At 52.5% G+C, this 20,659-nt stretch overlaps 1 protein-coding gene across 1 annotated transcript in view; it reads left to right on the forward strand.

Annotated features, from left to right (window-relative positions):
- The window catches only part of LOC125464555 (transient receptor potential cation channel subfamily V member 1), a 48,675-nt gene that overhangs the window by 17,428 nt on the left and 10,588 nt on the right, over nucleotides 1-20,659 (forward strand). Inside the window, exons 4-10 of the mRNA XM_048557064.2 lie at nucleotides 2,235-2,387; nucleotides 3,783-3,923; nucleotides 6,629-6,927; nucleotides 13,987-14,163; nucleotides 15,445-15,603; nucleotides 16,679-16,774; nucleotides 17,907-17,980. Coding sequence (XP_048413021.2) covers nucleotides 2,235-2,387; nucleotides 3,783-3,923; nucleotides 6,629-6,927; nucleotides 13,987-14,163; nucleotides 15,445-15,603; nucleotides 16,679-16,774; nucleotides 17,907-17,980 — 1,099 coding nt within the window. The remainder of the gene's footprint in view (nucleotides 1-2,234; nucleotides 2,388-3,782; nucleotides 3,924-6,628; nucleotides 6,928-13,986; nucleotides 14,164-15,444; nucleotides 15,604-16,678; nucleotides 16,775-17,906; nucleotides 17,981-20,659) is intronic.

The following is a 20,659-nucleotide window of genomic DNA, read 5'->3' on the forward strand; positions in this document are numbered from 1 at the left end:
ACACAGTCGTAGGTTTACAGGGAGTACAATATGGGGCTGAGGAAGCATCCCGGGGGGGGAGGTGTTCATGTGGTGAGTGTTATTGTGGAGGATCACGATTGCAGCCTATGGGTCAGAAAACTGAGGATCAAGTTGTAGAGGGTGGAGCTGAGACCAAGGTCACACAGTTTTGAGATCAGTCTGGAGGGGATAATGGTGTTGACGATAGAGCTGTAGTCGATGAGCAGGAGTCTGATGGAGGTGCCCTTGATGTCCAGATGTTCCAGGGATGCGTGCAGTGCTAGGGATATGGCACCCTGTGAGGACCTGTTACATCGGTAGGCAAATTATAGGGGATTGAGGAAAGTTGGGAGATGAGAGTTGATGTGGGCCATGACCAGCATCATAAAACACCTCATGATTAAAGTCGGAGCGACTGGGTGGTAGTCATTCAAGCACACTGTGTGTGTTTTCTGCAAGAGCACCTTGGCTAGTCCCACTCCCTTGCCCTTCCCCCACTGTGCTGCAGATCTTTTCTGATACCCTGTGGGTACCCTTTTGAAAGTCCTGATTGAATCTGCCCCCACCACATTCTCAAGCAATGTATTCAGTGGCATAAAAAAGATTGTCCTCATGCCTCCTTTTTTTTACCTTAAATGTTGTCCCTACTTACTCTACAGACTGCTCATGATTTTGAACACCTTTATGAAATTTCCTCGCAGCCTTTTCTAAGGACAATAGCCCCAGCTTCTCTAATCTGTTTACTTCACTGAAGTCCCTCAGCCCTGATCACATCCTTGTAAATCTTTTCTGTGCCCTCTCTCATGCCTTCACATCTTTCCTGAATTGTGGTGTTTATATTCCAGTTGGGACTGAATCAGAGTTTTATAAATGTTTCTTATAGCTCCCCTGTAACTGTACTCCAGCTCCCACATAATGAAGCCAGGAATTTATTTGCTTTGGAGACCACTCTCTCCGCAACTCCCTTGTCCGCTCCACACTGCCCTCCAACCCCACCACACCTGGCACCTTCCCCTGCAACTGCAGGAAATGCTACACTTGCCCCCACACCTCCTCCCTCACCCCTATCCCAGGCCCCAAGATGACCTTCCATATTAAGCAGATGTTCACCTGCACATCTGCCAATGTGGTATATTGTATCCATTGCACCCAGTGTGGCTTCCTCTACATTGGGGAAACCAAGCGGAGGCTTGGGGACTGCTTTGCAGAACACCTCTGCTCGGTTCGCAATAAATAACTGCACCTCCCAGTCGCAAACCATTTCCACTCCCCCTCCCATTCTTTAGATGACATGTCCAACATGGGCCTCCTGCAGTGCCACAATGATGCCACCCGAAGGTTGCAGGAACAGCAACTCATATTCCGCTTGGGAACCCTGCAGCCCAATAGTATCAATGTGGACTTCACCAGCTTCAAAATCTCCCCCTCCCCCACCGCATCCCACAACCAGCCCAGTTCTTCCCCTCCCCCCACTGCATCCCAAAACGAGCCCAGCCTGTCTCTGCCTCCCTAACCTGTTCTTCCTCTCGCCCATCCCTTCCTCCCACCTCAGCCGCACCTCCATTTCCTACCTACCACCTCATCCCACCTCCTTGACCTGTCCATCTTCCCTGGACTGACCTATCCCCTCCCTACCTCCCCACCTATACTCTCCTCTCCACCTATCTTCTTTTCTCTCCATCTTCGGTCCGCCTCCCCCTCTCTCCCTATTTATTCCAGTTCCCTCTCCCCATCCCCCTCTCTGATGAAGGGTCTAGGCCCGAAACGTCAGCTTTTGTGCTCCTGAGATGCTGCTTGGCCTGCTGTGTTCATCCAGCCTCACATTTTATTATCTTGGAATTCTCCAGCATCTGCAGTTCCCATTATCACTGATCTATTTGCTTTATTGACCATTTCAACCTTCAATGGTTCATGCACATATAACTTCAGGTACTTTTCCCATGGGACCATAGGCCTTTCTGTTACTCCAGCATTCAACAAGATCAAGCTGAACTAGTTGTGCCTCAACTCTGCACACCAACCCCCCGATAATCCTGGACTCCCTTGTCTATCTCACATACTACTAGATGGGTAACCGATCCCAAGGTGTTGACTGGTCTCCTTCTGTTCCAATATTAAATCAGGAAAGGACGAGTTCCAGCAGGGAATGTAAATAGACAGGTTTGATGGGCTGAATGATTTTTTTTCTTCTGCGAGACCACATTACAATCTGCTGTTTTTGTTTGCTGTTTCAGACCCAGAGACTGGAAAAACTGCTTTACTGAAGGCACTGTTAAACCTGAGTAACCAGAGGAATGACACGATCCCAGTGCTACTGGAAATTGCAGAGAAAACTGACAACCTGAACCACTTTGTCAATGCGGCCTACAGCGACAGCTACTACAAGGGTACAAAGTCCTCACAGCAATGAGCAATGTCTCCAGAAAGCAGATATATCTTCCCATTAAACTGAACAGGCTGGAGTGTAGTAAAGAGAAGCCTGAAAGCTGTCATCATGAAAGTGACCTTCAAAATGTTTTAACAGAAACTGGGGTTGCTTGGTGGCGTTGGGAGATGGTCGATGTTAATGTACATGCAGATTCCAGGGAGGGGCAGTGTGATGTCATATTGTACAGCAGTTCATTGGGAGGGGGAGAATGTCAGTGTTAATATTTACAAGAATCCATGGTGGGAAGCAGATGGAAGTATTCACAAGGATTTCTGGAGGAAGAGTGGTGTCAATATCGACTGGGATTTCGGGGTGGTGGCTGGGGTTAGTGTTAATATATACAGGCAATCAGTGGAGATCTGTTAGTCTTTGCAGGAGCTCCTGTTGGGTTCTTGATGTTTCCTGGAACTGGTGCCTTCAGGGGAATGCCAATATCCCCTTCCACAAACAGTCACAGGTTTATGAGCCTACATTGTCTTTGAGCTGCACCTTGTCAGCAAAGTGACGGACATTATAGTTAGAAATATGGATGCTTGAAGGTTAACCAGGAGATATTTCCTAATCCACCTGTTCAGATATGTCATTGTGCACCTCTGGATCAGGTGGGGCTTGAACCTGGGTCTCCAGGCTCGGAGCTAGGGACACTACCACTGCACCAAGGTTAACCAGAACAGCTCCAGAGTTGATTGAGAATAAGTGATGCTTGTTGGACTTTCTGTTTAAGAGTTGGGTTATTTAATTTTAAAAAAATAAGCTGAAACGTTTTAGTCCGACATTCCTGATCTTTGGGTTCTGTCAGCCTTTGGAGAGGCAGCATCCAATATTCGCTGGTAAACCCATAACCTTTCAGGATAGATTGGCACCACAGGAGCTGGTATTTATTACCTCCTACTCAGATACCATCTTGGTTAATACCAACCCCCTCCCCCCGATCTTGCTTTCCACTCTCTAGTGTTTAAGTTTTGTTATTATCACACTGTTTCCCAATGGGTGGTGTTAGTTATTAAATATTGGGTAGTTGGAGATTTGATTTACTTTTTAAAAACAGTTGCATTCTTCCCCAGCTGGGGTTTGGCTTCCAGAAAAGGATCCAGAGGGAAAGGTGGAAACTGGTGTTTGTTATAAACTACACATTTACAATAAAACCTTGTGAGCCAGATGGTAAAGGCAGTGAAACTGGTGAATGAGATGCACCTGGCTACGGCAAAGTGGATGACCATGTGACCAATATGTCCATTTTCAAGTAATATTGACTTTTTACCGACTGTTCCTTCTCTGAAACTCTTTTGTTGCTGGATTCAACATATTGCCAACAGTCTGTTTAGCAACTCATCAGTTGTCAATCCTACCCCAGGTCAGACTGCACTGCACATTGCCATTGAACGCCGGTGTCTGCATTTTGTGGCTCTCCTGCTTCGCAATGGTGCTAATGTCCATGCCAAGGCCAATGGTATATTCTTCAAGCAAAAGGAAGGTCAGACTGGATTTTACTTTGGTAAGAAAAACCGAGTGAGCCCTGGGAAATAATGAGAACATGAAGCAGGACAAAACCTAGTCAAATTCTAACAGGGGAAAGGTTCATAAAGCCAGACATGTAACCACTGCCAGAAAAGTGCTTAACCAGGGAAAGGCACAAGAGGGACCAAACCTACCAGGCACAGGTCCACAACTCTTATAAGAACAAAAGAAATAAAAGTAGGACTAGGCCAGTTGGCCCCTTGGGCCCATCCCAACATTCAATAAAATCAAGACCAACTTGCCCAGGCCTTAGCTCTTCTATCCTAGCTCCTCATAGTCCTCTATTCCCTCATATGACAAAGATCTACCTCCTCTTTAAATTTTCTCAGTGATCTAGCCTTCACAGCTCTCTGGGATAGATAATTCCATGCATTCTCTGTCCTCTGGGAGAAAAGATTCCTTCACTTCTCAAAATATATCTGTCCAGGAAAACCAAGCTGAGCCAAATTTCAGGAGCTGGTTTGATCCAGTGAAAGCATTCCCTCAACAATCAAAGGCAAATTGATCCACTGGTCTCAAAGGAGAATAATTGTGGGGTGAAATAACTGCACAGAGGCCGGTATCCCATGACCAACTCACTCTTTATTTACACTATACACGGACTCCGACCAGCCAGCTCTGAGTCAGTCCCAACACTGAGGGGACCCTCTGAAAATCCTGTTCCTATCTGTCAGCCAGAGCTCCCTGACTGGCCCAGGTTAACAACTCCAATCAGGGATCCCATACTTAATGCGATCTACGGGGCCAACCTCATTCCAATCACTACATGGGGATATTGGGAAGAGCTGGGAAATGGGACTAACTGGATGCTTCTAAAGGCCAATGCAAACTCAGTTCATTTTGTGCTGCAATATTCAGAGATTAAAAAGTAGAAGAATGATATTGTCCACTTTGAGCCAAAGATCAGAATATCTTTAACACTTCCAAGGTCTGATGGAGGATCGGTTTGGAGATGAGATGACAGAGTGGAGATGATAGACATGTAGCAGCTGGGATATAACTAGTGACAGATATTCATAATCATCCTGCTGAGGCATGCAATGACAGTCCTCTGGAGCAAGTGCCTCCTGGAGCAGAGGTAGGGACACTATCACATCATCACAAGAGTTCTTGTCTAACGGTAGATAGATGGAGTTAAGATGCAGGTCAGCTGTGCTCTAGTTAAACTAGCTTAAACAAGATTCATAAGACATGAATTTTATGTGTTCCTATCAACGTTTTCATAGAAATGTAGAAGATAGGTGCAGGAGGAGGCCATTCAGCCCTTTGAGCCTGTTCTGCCATTCATCACGATCATGGCTGATCATTCAACTCAATGGACTACACCTGCTTTATCCCCATAACCCTTATTTCCATTTGCCCCAAGTGCTGTATCTAGTCATCTATCAAATGCATTCAATGTTCTGGCATCAACTACTTCCCGGGGTAAGGAATTCCACAGGCTCGCCACTCTTTCAGTGAAGAAATGGGAACGTGAAAGCCATTTGCTGTCCCAATCTCTGTCTTCTTGTCATTGTATCCCTCCCTCCCCAATTCCATGGAGCATTCTTTTTTCCCAGGACGGAAATAACTGTTACGAGGGGAGATAATTTTAAGGTGATTGGAGGAAGGTATGGGGGAGATGTCAAAGGCAGGTTCGTCACACAGAGAGTGGTGGGCGTGTGGAATGTGCTGCCAGCAGTGGTAGTGGAGTCAGATACATTAGAGACTTTTAAGCGACTCTTGGATAGGCACATGGAAAAAAAATGTACGATATGCAGGGTGGTTTGATCTTAGTTGGATAATAGGTCGACCCAACATTGTGGGCCGAAGGGCCTGTACTGTGCTGTACTGTTCTATGTTCATTCCGAAGTGGTTTGCAACAGTGTGCTATTTGACCTGGAGATGAGCTTCCAAATTCATATCTGCTCCATTAACAAAACCATCTTTTTTGACCTCTATAACGTTGTCTGCTACTTCACCAGCTTATCTGCTTCTGAAATCCTCAGTATTTGTTACCTTTGTTATTTCTTGACTTGAGTATTATATGAAAAGAGCCCTTACATAGAAAGAGGCCCTTAGGCCCATTGTATCCATGCTGGTCATCAAACATCTATTCTAAACACATCTCCCACCACTTGGCCCATAGCCTCGTACGCTATGGCGTTTCAAGTGCTCTGATGAATATTCTTATTCTGATGAATGATCTTCCTGCCTATTTTCTGCACTACATAAAGTTGGCCTTGTCCAAAGGTCAGTTCCCATGTCTTAAATTACGCTAAGTCCCCTCACTTGTTCCCACAGTCTTGCGTTCTCTCATCAAAATCGGTTTCCAGTTATGCCTCAGTTTTATAATTCCCATACTTGTTTTCAAGTCCCTCCATGACCTGGCCCCTTCCAAAGTCTGTAACCTTCTCCAGCCCCTCCAAGGCCTCTGCATGCCTGAGCCCTCTCCACCGCTATTCGCAATGCCTTGTGTGGGCCTTGAGCTTGAGAATTCCCTCCCTAAAGGTCTCTGCGTCTCTCTCTCCCCTCCTTTACCAGGCTTCTTGAAACCCATGTCCTTGACTGCCCTAATATTTCCTCATTTGACTTTGTGTCTAATTGTCTCTGATTGTAATGCTGTGAAGGGTGTTTATCACATTGAGGATGCCATATAAATGCATATCATAGTTGTTGAGACTTGATCTCTTCCACCAACAGGGGAGCTGCCTCTCTCACTGGCTGCCTGCACAAACCAGCTGGATGTGGTGACTCACCTGCTGGAAAACCCATACAGCCCAGCAGATATCTCAGCTACAGACTCCATGGGGAACAATGTACTCCATGCGTTGGTCTCCATCTCCGACAACACCAAGGAGAACACCAAGTTCATCATCCACATGTACGATTACCTGCTGAGGATGGGGGTGAAGATCAACCCAGAGCTGAACCTAGAAAATGTGAAGAACAAAAAGGGACTAACCGCCTTGAAACTGGCTGCAAAGACAGGCAAAATCGAGGTGGGGGAGTCCTGACTGCTCTGAGTGAGGAAGGATACAATGAGGCTGGAGAAATAGTTCCCATCATTTGATGCAGTGAAGTGGCCCCTTGTTGCATGACACACCTGGCAGCTTCTCCCATTAACTTCGCACCATCAGTGCTCTCTGCTGGTTGTGGACAGTAAAGTTAGACCATAATTTCCATGTGCGGGTGATTCTGGTGCAGGAGTGTGCAGTGACCCTCTGAGCTAGAGGTTCCAAGTTCGAGTCCTGCTTCAGGACTTGATGCCATGCAAGGGGCATTCAGAATGTGGCCAGACAGGTTAGGCATCAATTTCCAAATCCTTTGAAGGCAGTATCGTTGGGAGAGATGCCTGGTCAGCCACGTGACAGAAATAAAGCAGAGTTTTGCTGACCCCACCCAGTGTATGAAAAAGTCTGTGTGTGTGAGCACAGCAGCTCAGATGCCTTTGTGCGGCGGGGTGGCTCCCTCAGCACTAACCCTCCGACAGCACGGTACTCCCTCAGCACTGACCCTCCAACAGTGCGGCGCTCCCTCAGCACTGACCCTCTGACAGTGCCCACTCCCTCAGCACTGACCCTCTGACAGTGCCCACTCCCTCAGCACTGACTCTCCAACAGTGCGGCGCTCCCTCAGCACTGACCCTCCGACAGTGCCCACTCCCTCAGCATTGATCCTCCGACAGTGCCCACTCCCTCAGCACTGACCTTCCGACAGTGCCCATTCCCTCAGCATTGATCCTCCGACAGTGCCCACTCCCTCAGCACTGACCCTCTGACAGTGCCCGCTCCCTCAGCACTGACCCTTTGACAGTGCCCGCTCCCTCAGCACTGACCCTCCGACAGTGCCCGCTCCCTCAGCACTGACTCTCCGATAATGTGACGCTCCCTCAGCACTGCCCCTTTGACAGTGCCCGCTCCCTCAGCACTGACCCTCCGACAGTGCCCGCTCCTTCAGCACTGACTCTCCAACAGTGCGGCACTCCCTCAGCACTGACCCTCCGACAGCACGGTACTCCCTCAGCACTGACCCTCCGACAGAGCCCACTCCCTCAGCATTGACCCTCCAACAGTGCGGCGCTCCCTCAGCACTGACCCTCCAACAATGCCCACTCCCTCAGCATTGACCCTCCGACAGTGCCCACTCCCTCAGCACTGACCCTCCGACAGTGCCCATTCCCTCAGCACTGACCCTCCGACAGTGCCCGCTCCCTCAGCACTGACCCTCCGACAGTGCCTGCTCCCTCAGCACTGACTCTCCGATAGTGTGACGCTCCCTCAGCACTGACCCTCCGACAGTGCCCGCTCCCTCAGCACTTACCCTCCAACAGTGCCCACTCCCTCAGAACTGACTCTCTGACAGTGTGGTGCTGCCTCAGCACTGACCGTCTGACAGTGCCCACTCCCTCAGCACTCTCCCTCCGACAGTGTGGCGCTCCCTCAGCACTGACCCTCTGACAGTGCCCACTCCCTCAGCATTGACCCTCTGACAGTGCCCACTCCCTCAGCACTGACCCTCCAACAGTGCGGCGCAAACTCAGCACTGACCCTCCGGCAGTGCCCCTTCCCTCAGCACTGAGCCTCCGGCAGTGCGGCACTGCCTCAGCACTGGCCCTCGGACAGTGCGGCTATCCCTCAGCACTGACCCTCAGACAGTGTGGACCTCCCTCAGCACTGACCCTCCGACAGTGCGGCGCTCCCTCAGCACTGACCCGCCAACAGTGCCTGCTCACGCAGCACTGACCCTCCGACAGTGCCCACTCCCTCAGCACTGACCCTCCAACTGTGCGGCGCTCCCCCAGCACTGACCCTCCGACAGTCCAGCGCTCCCTCAGCACTGACCCTCCGGCAGTGCAGTGCTCCCTCAGCACTGACCCTCCGACAGTGTCCAGTCCCTCAGCACTGACCCTCCGACAGTGCCCATTCCCTCAGCACTGAGCCTCCGACAGTGCCCACTCCCTCAGCACTCTCCCTCCGACAGTGTGGCGCTCCCTCAGCACTGACCCTCCGACAGAGCCCACTCCCTCAGCACTAACTCTCCGACAGTGTGCGCTCCCTCAACACTGACCCTCCGACAGTGCGGCGCTCACTCAGCACTGACCCTCCGGCAGTTCCCCTTCCCTCAGCACTGAGCCTCCGGCAGTGCGGCACTGCCTCAGCACTGGCCCTCGGACAGTGCGGCTATCCCTCAGCACTGACCCTCGGACAGTGTGGACCTCCCTCAGCACTGACCCTCCGACAGTGCGGCGCTTCCTCAGCACTGACCCTCCAACAGTGCCTGCTCACTCAGCACTGACCCTCCAACTGTGCGGCGCTCCCCCAGCACTGACCCTCCGACAGTCCAGCGCTCCCTCAGCACTGACCCTCCGGCAGTGCAGTGCTCCCTCAGCACTGACCCTCCGACAGTGTCCAGTCCCTCAGCACTGACCCTCCGACAGTGCCCATTCCCTCAGCACTGAGCCTCCGACAGTGCCCACTCCCTCAGCACTCTCCCTCCGACAGTGTGGCGCTCCCTCAGCACTGACCCTCCGACAGAGCCCACTCCCTCAGCACTAACTCTCCGACAGTGTGCGCTCCCTCAACACTGACCCTCCGACAGTGCGGCGCTCACTCAGCACTGACCCTCCGGCAGTGCCCCTTCCCTCAGCACTGAGCCTCCGGCAGTGCGGCACTGCCTCAGCACTGGCCCTCGGACAGTGCGGCTATCCCTCAGCACTGACCCTCGGACAGTGTGGACCTCCCTCAGCACTGACCCTCCGACAGTGCGGCGCTTCCTCAGCACTGACCCTCCAACAGTGCCTGCTCACTCAGCACTGACCCTCCAACTGTGCGGCGCTCCCCCAGCACTGACCCTCCGACAGTCCAGCGCTCCCTCAGCACTGACCCTCCGGCAGTGCAGTGCTCCCTCAGCACTGACCCTCCGACAGTGTCCAGTCCCTCAGCACTGACCCTCCGACAGTGCCCATTCCCTCAGCGCTGAGCCTCCGACAGTGCCCACTCCCTCAGCACTGACCCTCCAACAGCGCAGTGGCTCCCTCAGCACTGATCCTCCGACAGTGCCCACTCCCTCAGCACTGACCCTCCGACAGTGCCCACTCCCTCAGCACTGACCCTCCGACAATGCAGCGCTCCCTCAGCACTGACCCTCTGACAGAGCCCACTCCCTCAGCACTAACTCTCCGACAGTGTGCGCTCCCTCAGCACTGACCCTCCGACAGTGCGGCGCACACTCAGCACTGACCCTCCGGCAGTGCCCCTTCCCTCAGCACTGAGCCTCCGGCAGTGCGGCACTGCCTCAGCACTGGCCCTCGGACAGTGCGGCTATCCCTCAGCACTGACCCTCAGACAGTGTGGACCTCCCTCAGCACTGACCCTCCGACAGTGCGGCGCTCCCTCAGCACTGACCCTCCAACAGTGCCTGCTCACTCAGCACTGACCCTCCGACAGTGCCCACTCCCTCAGCACTGACCCTCCAACTGTGCGGCGCTCCCCCAGCACTGACCCTCCGACAGTCCAGCGCTCCCTCAGCACTGACCCTCCGGCAGTGCCGTGCTCCCTCAGCACTGACCCTCCGACAGTGTCCAGTCCCTCAGCACTGACCCTCCGACAGTGCCCATTCCCTCAGCGCTGAGCCTCCGACAGTGCCCACTCCCTCAGCACTCTCCCTCCGACAGTGTGGCGCTCCCTCAGCACTGACCCTCCGACAGAGCCCACTCCCTCAGCACTAACTCTCCGACAGTGTGCGCTCCCTCAACACTGACCCTCCGACAGTGCGGCGCTCACTCAGCACTGACCCTCCGGCAGTGCCCCTTCCCTCAGCACTGAGCCTCCGGCAGTGCGGCACTGCCTCAGCACTGGCCCTCGGACAGTGCGGCTATCCCTCAGCACTGACCCTCGGACAGTGTGGACCTCCCTCAGCACTGACCCTCCGACAGTGCGGCGCTTCCTCAGCACTGACCCTCCAACAGTGCCTGCTCACTCAGCACTGGCCCTCCGACAGTGCCCACTCCCTCAGCACTGACCCTCCAACTGTGCGGCGCTCCCCCAGCACTGACCCTCCGACAGTCCAGCGCTCCCTCAGCACTGACCCTCCGGCAGTGCCGTGCTCCCTCAGCACTGACCCTCCGACAGTGTCCAGTCCCTCAGCACGGACCCTCCGACAGTGCCCATTCCCTCAGCGCTGAGCCTCCGACAGTGCCCACTCCCTCAGCACTCTCCCTCCGACAGTGTGGCGCTCCCTCAGCACTGACCCTCCGACAGAGCCAACTCCCTCAGCACTAACTCTCCGACAGTGTGCGCTCCCTCAACACTGACCCTCCGACAGTGCGGCGCTCACTCAGCACTGACCCTCCGGCAGTGCCCCTTCCCTCAGCACTGAGCCTCCGGCAGTGCGGCACTGCCTCAGCACTGGCCCTCGGACAGTGCGGCTATCCCTCAGCACTGACCCTCGGACAGTGGGTCAGTGCTGAGGGATAGCCGCACTGTCCGAGGGCCAGTGCTGAGGCAGTGCCGCACTGCCGGAGGCTCAGTGCTGAGGGAAGGGGCACTGCCGGAGGGTCAGTGCTGAGTGAGCGCCGCACTGTCGGAGGGTCAGTGTTGAGGGAGCGCACACTGTCGGAGAGTTAGTGCTGAGGGAGTGGGCTCTGTCGGAGGGTCAGTGCTGAGACAGTGTGGACCTCCCTCAGCACTGACCCTCCGACAGTGCGGCGCTTCCTCAGCACTGACCCTCCAACAGTGCCTGCTCATCAGCACTGGCCCTCCGACAGTGCCCACTCCCTCAGCACTGACCCTCCAACTGTGCGGCGCTCCCCCAGCACTGACCCTCCGACAGTCCAGCGCTCCCTCAGCACTGACCCTCCGGCAGTGCAGTGCTCCCTCAGCACTGACCCTCCGACAGTGTCCAGTCCCTCAGCACTGACCCTCCGACAGTGCCCATTCCCTCAGCGCTGAGCCTCCGACAGTGCCCACTCCCTCAGCACTGACCCTCCAACAGCGCAGTGGCTCCCTCAGCACTGATCCTCCGACAGTGCCCACTCCCTCAGCACTGACCCTCCGACAGTGCCCACTCCCTCAGCACTGACCCTCCGACAATGCAGCGCTCCCTCAGCACTGAGCCTCTGACAGTGCCCACTCCCTCAGCACTGACCCTCCAACAGTGCGGTGGCTCCCTCAGCACTGACTCTCCGACAGTGCGGCGCTCCCTCAGCACCGACCCTCTAACAGTGCGGCGCTCCCTCAGCACTGACCCTCCGATAGTGCCCACTCCCTCAGCGCTGAGCCTCTGACAGTGCCCACTCCCTCAGCGCTGACCCTCCGACAGTGCCCACTCCCTCAGCACTGACCCTCCGGCAGTGCCCACTCCCTCAGCACTGACCCTCCGGCAGTGCCCCTTCCCTCAGCACTGACCCTCCGACAGTGCCCACTCCCCCAGCACTGACCCTCCGACAGTCCAGCGCTCCCTCAGCACTGACCCTCCGGCAGTGCCGTGCTCCCTCAGCACTGACCCTCCGACAGTGTCCAGTCCCTCAGCACTGACCCTCCGACAGTGCCCATTCCCTCAGCGCTGAGCCTCCGACAGTGCCCACTCCCTCAGCACTCTCCCTCCGACAGTGTGGCGCTCCCTCAGCACTGACCCTCCGACAGAGCCAACTCCCTCAGCACTAACTCTCCGACAGTGTGCGCTCCCTCAACACTGACCCTCCGACAGTGCGGCGCTCACTCAGCACTGACCCTCCGGCAGTGCCCCTTCCCTCAGCACTGAGCCTCCGGCAGTGCGGCACTGCCTCAGCACTGGCCCTCGGAGAGTGCGGCTATCCCTCAGCACTGACCCTCGGACAGTGGGTCAGTGCTGAGGGATAGCCGCACTGTCCGAGGGCCAGTGCTGAGGCAGTGCCGCACTGCCGGAGGCTCAGTGCTGAGGGAAGGGGCACTGCCGGAGGGTCAGTGCTGAGTGAGCGCCGCACTGTCGGAGGGTCAGTGTTGAGGGAGCGCACACTGTCGGAGAGTTAGTGCTGAGGGAGTGGGCTCTGTCGGAGGGTCAGTGCTGAGACAGTGTGGACCTCCCTCAGCACTGACCCTCCGACAGTGCGGCGCTTCCTCAGCACTGACCCTCCAACAGTGCCTGCTCACTCAGCACTGGCCCTCCGACAGTGCCCACTCCCTCAGCACTGACCCTCCAACTGTGCGGCGCTCCCCCAGCACTGACCCTCCGACAGTCCAGCGCTCCCTCAGCACTGACCCTCCGGCAGTGCAGTGCTCCCTCAGCACTGACCCTCCGACAGTGTCCAGTCCCTCAGCACTGACCCTCCGACAGTGCCCATTCCCTCAGCGCTGAGCCTCCGACAGTGCCCACTCCCTCAGCACTGACCCTCCAACAGCGCAGTGGCTCCCTCAGCACTGATCCTCCGACAGTGCCCACTCCCTCAGCACTGACCCTCCGACAGTGCCCACTCCCTCAGCACTGACCCTCCGACAATGCAGCGCTCCCTCAGCACTGAGCCTCTGACAGTGCCCACTCCCTCAGCACTGACCCTCCAACAGTGCGGTGGCTCCCTCAGCACTGACTCTCCGACAGTGCGGCGCTCCCTCAGCACCGACCCTCTAACAGTGCGGCGCTCCCTCAGCACTGACCCTCCGATAGTGCCCACTCCCTCAGCGCTGAGCCTCTGACAGTGCCCACTCCCTCAGCGCTGACCCTCCGACAGTGCCCACTCCCTCAGCACTGACCCTCCGGCAGTGCCCACTCCCTCAGCACTGACCCTCCGGCAGTGCCCCTTCCCTCAGCACTGACCCTCCGACAGTGCCCACTCCCTCAGCACTGACCCTCTGACAGTGCGGCGCTCCCTCAGCACTGACCCTCCGACAGTGCGGCGCTCCCTCAGCACTGACCCTCCGACAGTGCCCACTCCTTCAGCACTGACCCTCCGACAGAGCGGCACGCATTTAGCAATGACCTTTCGGTTAGGATTAACACTGAAATGACCAACAGTTTGATTCATTATGTTTATTAAACACCTCCTTCTTTGCTAAGCATTCTTTTCAACACTTTGTCATTTTCAGGTGTTGAAACACATCATTGGCAGGGAGATCCATGATGTGGAATGTCGATTCTTGTCCAGGAAATTCACTGAATGGGCATATGGGCCAGTGCACTCATCACTGTATGACCTGTCAGCTCTCGACACATATGAAGCAAAGTCTGTGTTGGAGATTATCATCTATGGCAGTGAGATTCCGGTATGTTCTGCTTTCTTGGCTCAATGGGCATGTGTCCATCGGAGACAGATTTAAGATAATTTTGAAAAGGGAAAACCAAGGAGGGACATTAGGGGACAGTTTTAAACACACTGTGCTGGCAATGTTCTGATGGAATGGCCAGAAGAATCATTTACATTCAGAAGCTCACTTAATTATTATCAGGAAAGGGAATATTGGCCAAACAATGAAGAAGGTATATAGTTGGTAAACTCTTCCAAAAACCTGGCACTGCCACAAAGGGTAAAATGGCCTTTATTACAACATCCCTGATTAGGAAACTTATATTTATAAACGTTCATTACTTCTGACAGCCACACTGTGAAAAATCCCACTGCTTTTAGCATGTAGTTTACAGCATCAAATGGAACAGAGATCTGGCCTTAACTAGACATGTCAAACATCGACTATATTCCAAGGGTTAGATACTGAGTAAACCTTCCTCTACACTGTGTGCATCAAACATACCCAGGACAGGGACAGCACAGGGTTAGATACAGAGTAAAGTTCTCTCCACACTGTTCCCCATCAAACACTCCCAGGGACAGGGACAGCACGGGGTTAGATACAGAGTAAAGCTCTCCCTACACTGTCCCCATCAAACACTCCCAGGAACAGGGACAGCACGGGGTTAGATACAGAGTAAAGCTCTCTCTACACTGTTCCCATCAAACATACCCAGGGCAGGGACAGCACAGGGTTAGATACAGAGTAAAGTTCTCTCCACACTGTTCCCCATCAAACACTCCCAGGAACAGGGACAGCACAGGGTTAGATACAGAGTAAAGTTCTCTCCACACTGTTCCCCATCAAACACTCCCAGGAACAGGGACAGCATGGGGTTAGATACAGAGTAAAGCTCCCTCGACACTGTCCCCATCAAACATACCCAGGGCAAGGACAGCACGGGGTTAAATACAGCGTAAAGCTCTCTCTACACTGTCCCCCATCAAACACTCCCAGGAACAGGGACAGCATGGGGTTAGATACAGAGTAAAGCTCCCTCGACACTGTCCCCATCAAACATACCCAGGGCAAGGACAGCACGGGGTTAAATACAGCGTGAAGCTCCATCTACACTGTCCCCCATCAAACACTCCCAGGAACAGGGACAGCACAGGGTTAGATACAGAGTAAAGCTCCCTCTACATTGTCCCCATCAAACACTCCCAGGACAAGAACAGCATGCAGTTAGATACAAAGTAAAGCTCCCTCTACACTGTCCAAAGAGCTATTCCAACTGGTTTTTTCCTATTTTGTCAGAACCGACACGAGATGCTAAACTTAGAGCCGCTGAAGCACCTGCTACAGGACAAGTGGAACAGATTTGCCAGCTTCATCTTTTACATCAAGTTCTTCATTTACTTGTCCTATATGATCATCTTCACCACTACAGCCTACAATCGGATTGAGGAACAAAAGGTGTAGATAACTTTCTCAAATTGAGCTGTGCATCTGCAATTGAGTGCTATCATTCTAGGCTGTGGGCTAGATAGTCATAGATCCAGAGAATCCCACTGAGGCCTGCGTACAAGATGCAGTTCAACATTCCAATAATGAGGGAGCAATGCACTTTCAGAGGATCAGTATCGAGGGAGCATTTCACTGTCAATGGATCCTGTCAGTGCTGAGGGAGCACCGCACTGTCGGAGGGTCAGTGCTGAGGGAGCACCGCACTGTCGGAGGGTCAGTGCTGAGGGAGTGCGCACTGTCGGAGGGTCAGTGCTGAGGAAGTGGGCACTGTTGGAGGGTCAGTGCTGAGGGAGAGCCGCACTGTCGGAGGGTCAGCACTGAGGGAGCGCTGCACTGTCAGAGGGTCAGTGCTGAGGGAGTGGGCACTGTCGAAGGGTCAGTGCTGAGGGAGTGCCGCACTGTCGAAGGGTCAGTGCTGAGGGAGTGAGCACTGTCGGAGGGTCAGTGCTGAGGGAGTGCTGCACTGTCAGAGGGTCAGTGCTGAGGGAGCGCCGCACTGTCAGAGTGTCAGTGCTGAGGGAACATTGGTCATTGTTCAGGGTTCAAGACCATTCAAGAGTGACTTCTTTCCCCTACTGTTTCTAATCTCCACCAAGGCAATTCTCCATCCCTATCAAATAAAAACTAAAAGAACTGTGGATGCTGTAAATCAGGAACAAAAACAAAGTTGCTGGAAATGCTCAGCTGGTCCGGCAGCATCTGTGAAGGAGGAAACAGAGTTAACGTTTCAGGTCCGGTTCTGGGGAAGGGTCACCAGACCCGAAACGTTAACTCTGTTTTCTCCTTCACAGATGCTGCCAGACCTGCTGAGCTTTTCCAGCAACTTCTGTTTTTGTCTCCATGCTTATTTCCTGGACTAATGTAATCTCTAACTATTGCTGGACTTTGTTATGATTTAGTTTTCCTTATAAATGCAGAAATATTTTTCTCCGTCATTCTAGTGCCGTAAATGAGGTGAATCCTGACCTGCTCCACTCACAGCTTCTCTTCAGTAAAATGTTGCTTTTCTTTATCCTTTATACAGCCCCCATTCAAAATTGAGGCCACAACTGGAAGCTACCTGCGGGTTACTGGACAAGTTATTACAGTCTTCGGGGCTCTCTACCTTTTCTTTCAAGGGGTGAGTCTTGTGCGAGTTCACTTCACCTTCAACTTTCCTGGTTCTGCCTCAATATTTTGCAAAGTACACAGGTAAACCTGAAATCCTATCCACTCAAACCACGGCAGATCAGATACATGTCATATTCCCATCACTGAATCCCCACTGTCGACATCCTGACAGTTACCGTTGAGGTATAACCATGCCAGACACATGATACTGTGCCTACAAGAGCAAGTCGGAGCATGGGAAATCTACAGTAACTCACCTCTTGTCTCGACAAACCCTGTGCACCATCTATAAGGCACAGGTCAGGAGCGTGATGGAATCGTCCCCACTCACCTGAATGAGTACACCTTCAATACTATGCAAGAGGTTTAACCAGGACAGAGTAACCCCATTTGATGAAAACCCCAATCTTCCACCAGGTTGAATCTTTATTTCCCTCCCTCACCGATGGACAGCAGCAACAAGGTGTGCCATGTACAAGACGAACTGTACTCATCACCAAGCCCCATCCAACAGCACCTTCCAAATCTGTGACCTCTACCATCTGAAGAATTTGGGCAATAAATATGTAGGAGCACCACTGCCTACAAGTCCCCACTAAACCATGCACCATTCTGATCCGGAACCTGTTTACTGTTCCTGGGTCAAAAATGTGGAATTCGTTTGCCATCAGTGCTCGGTGTAGTTAGACCATATGGTCTGTAACAGTTCAGGAAAAGGCAGCTCACTACGCCATCTACAGGGCATTAAGCATAGGGCAATAAATGCTGGCCGACAGACACAGTGGTGCTCACATCTCGTGAATAAATAAGGAAAATAGTTAACTTCTCATTATGTGTCTATGATCACTTCGAACAGACCAGGAGATGTATCGTTGTATGATATCAGAGCTGCCGCTAATCACTCAAATATAAAACTATAGTTGTTGCTGTTTATTTGCATCAGCCGTGAGAAAAAAGGATTTTAAAATATTCTTATAACATTGTCTTGGTCTATTATTTGTGGGAACTGTTCATACAATAAATTGGCTGCCGTATGTCCCAGTGTTTCATTACAACGGTGTAATGATGTGATGTGATGACACGTGCTATATGAACGTAAATCTTTCTTTTTAAAATTGGTAAATGTTTTACTCCTTCCTCAGGTCGAAGAAGTCTTTCTGCGAAGGAAGCGGACTCCGAAGTCAATCACTATTGACGGTTACTGTGACATTTTATTGTAAGGCCCAAAGAGTTTCACTTCTCGGTTGTGAATCATGCCTCTTGCTGTGCTCACTTTCTGTCCTTCCCAGTGTGTCAATAAATCACAACTTCTCTCTGACAAATTCACTTCACAATCCCAGGATTGGCATCAATCAGCTCTAATCGGAACTGAAATGCAACGATGGAAGTATAATCCCATGTTAAACTGTGGGAGTGAAGGGGGAACCACTGTATGATGGGTAGTGGGGGTGGGCACTGTGCCCAGTGTATAACCCATACAGATATCAGTCTGGGACCAAGGCCATCTTCATTGCTAATGCTCACTTTCATGGAACACCTACCTGTGGGAATGAGCTGGAGGCCAACGGGCAGGAGGAAGATATTGAATGGATGAGGGACATAGGAACAAGTGGAGGCTAGTTAACTCTCCAGTCTGATAAATAAGGACATGGCCTTCTCTCAGAAAGATGTCACCATAACTTCATCATTGCTGAGTCTAAAACTCTGGAGATAGTAGAAACTGCAGATGCTGGAGAATCCGAGATAACAAGATGTAGAGCTGGATGAACACAGCAGGCCAAGCAGCATCAGAGGAGCAGCAACGCTGATGTTTCGGGGCCAAGATCCTTCTTCAGAAATGGGGGAGGGGAAGGGGGTTCTGAAATAAATAGGGAGAGAGGGGGAGGCGGATAGAAAATGGATAGAGGAGAAGACAGGAGTGGAGTGGAGACAGACAGGCCAAGAGGTGGGGATGGAGCCAGCAAAAGGTGAGTGTAGGTGGGGAGTTGGGGAGGGGATAGGTCAGTCCGGGAAGGACGGACAGGTCAAGGGGCGGGAAGAGGTTAGAAGGTAGGAAATGGGGTGCAGCTTGAGGTGGGAGGAGGGGATAGGTGGGAAGAAGAACAGGTTAGGCAGGCAGGGCTGGTTTTGAGATGCGGTGGGGGAAGGGGAGATTTTGAAGCTGGTTAAGGTCACATTGATACCATTGGGCTGCAGGGTTCCCAAGCGGAATATGAGTTGATGTTTCTGCAACATTCGGGTAGCATCATTGTGACACTGCAGGAGGCCCAGGATGGACAGGTCATCTGAGAAATTTGAGGGGGAGTTGAAGTGGTTTGCGACTGGGAGGTGCAGTTGTTTAGTGCGAACTGAGAGTAGGTGTTCTGCAAAGCAGCCCCTAAGCCTCCACCTGGTTTCTCCAATGTAGAGGACGCCACAACGGGAACAGCGAATACAGTATAACACTTTAGTAGATGTGCAGGTGAACATCTGCTTGATGTGGAAGGTCTTCTTGGGGCTTGGGATGGGGGTGAGGTGTAGGGGCAGGTGTAGCACTTCCTGCGATTGCAGAGAAAAGTGCCGGGTGTGGTGGGGCTGGAGGTGATTGTGGAGGGGCAAGGGAGTCACGGAGAGAGTGGCCCCTCCGGAAAGCAGATAAGGGTGGGGAGGGAAAAATGTCTTTAGTGGTGGGGTCGGATTGCAGATGGCGGAAGTGTTGGAAGATGATGCATTAGATCCGGAGGTTGGTGGGGTTGTACGTGAGGATGAGGGAGATTCTGTTTTGGTTGTTATTGCAGGGAGGGGGTGTGAGGGAGGAGTTGCGGGAGACACGGTTGAAGGCGTTCTTGACCACTGAGGGGGACAAGTTGCAATCCTTGAAAAACGAGGACATCTGATAGTTCAGGAGTGGAATGCTTCATCCTGGGAGCAGATGTGGCGGAGTCAAAGGAATTGGGAATAACCTACTAACCTCATCCCACCTCCTTGACCTGTCCGTCTTCCCTGGACTGACCTATCCCCTCCCTACCTATCTTCTTTTCTCTCCATCTTCGGTCCGCCTCCCCCTCTCTCCCTATTTATTCCAGAACCCTCACCCCATCCCCCTCTCTGATGAAGGGTCTAGGCCCGAAACGTCAGCTTTTGTGCTCCTGAGATGCTGCTGGGCCTGCTGTGTTCATCCAGCCTCACATTTCATTATCTTGGATTCTCCAGCATCTGCAGTTCCCATTATCACTGGGAATAAGGGATGGCATTTTTGCAGGAAGGTGGGTGGGAGGAGGTGTATTCTAGGTAGCTGTGGGAGTCGGTGGGCTTGATATGGATATCGGTTTGGATATGTTGGTATGGATATGTTCCTTATGTCTTAATAGCTTGACTCAAAACCTTACTTATATCAGTTTTGACATATTCAGTTGAGCTCAGGCTCAGCAGCATTTTAAGAGAGAATGTTCCAGACTCTCATTCCTGTGTGTGTGAGGAAATGCCTCCTGAATGGCCTGGCTTGAATTTTAATTTCTGCCCCTTGTTCAGAACTCACATTCTCCTCCCCCGATCACCACCATCAGTAAACAAGAGGGAACTATTTCTCTCAATTTATCTGCATTGAATCCTTTAAACATTAGCCAACTGGATACAAAATTGGCTTCTTGGTAGGAGACAGAGGGTAGTGGTGGAGGGTTGTCTTTCAGACTGGAGACCTGTGACTTGCAGTGTGCCACAAGGATTGGTGCTGTGTCCACTGCTTTTTGTCTTTTAAATGAATGATTTGGATGTGAACATAGGAGGTTTAGTTAGTCAGTTTGCAGATGACACCAAAATAGGACGTGTAGTGGACAGCCAGGAAGGTCATCTCAGAGTACAACAGGGCTTTGAACAGATGGGCCGATGGGCCGAGGAGCAGCAGATAGAGTTTAAT

The sequence above is a fragment of the Stegostoma tigrinum genome, chromosome 27 (assembly GCF_030684315.1).
Source record: "Stegostoma tigrinum isolate sSteTig4 chromosome 27, sSteTig4.hap1, whole genome shotgun sequence".
NCBI lineage: Eukaryota > Metazoa > Chordata > Chondrichthyes > Orectolobiformes > Stegostomatidae > Stegostoma > Stegostoma tigrinum.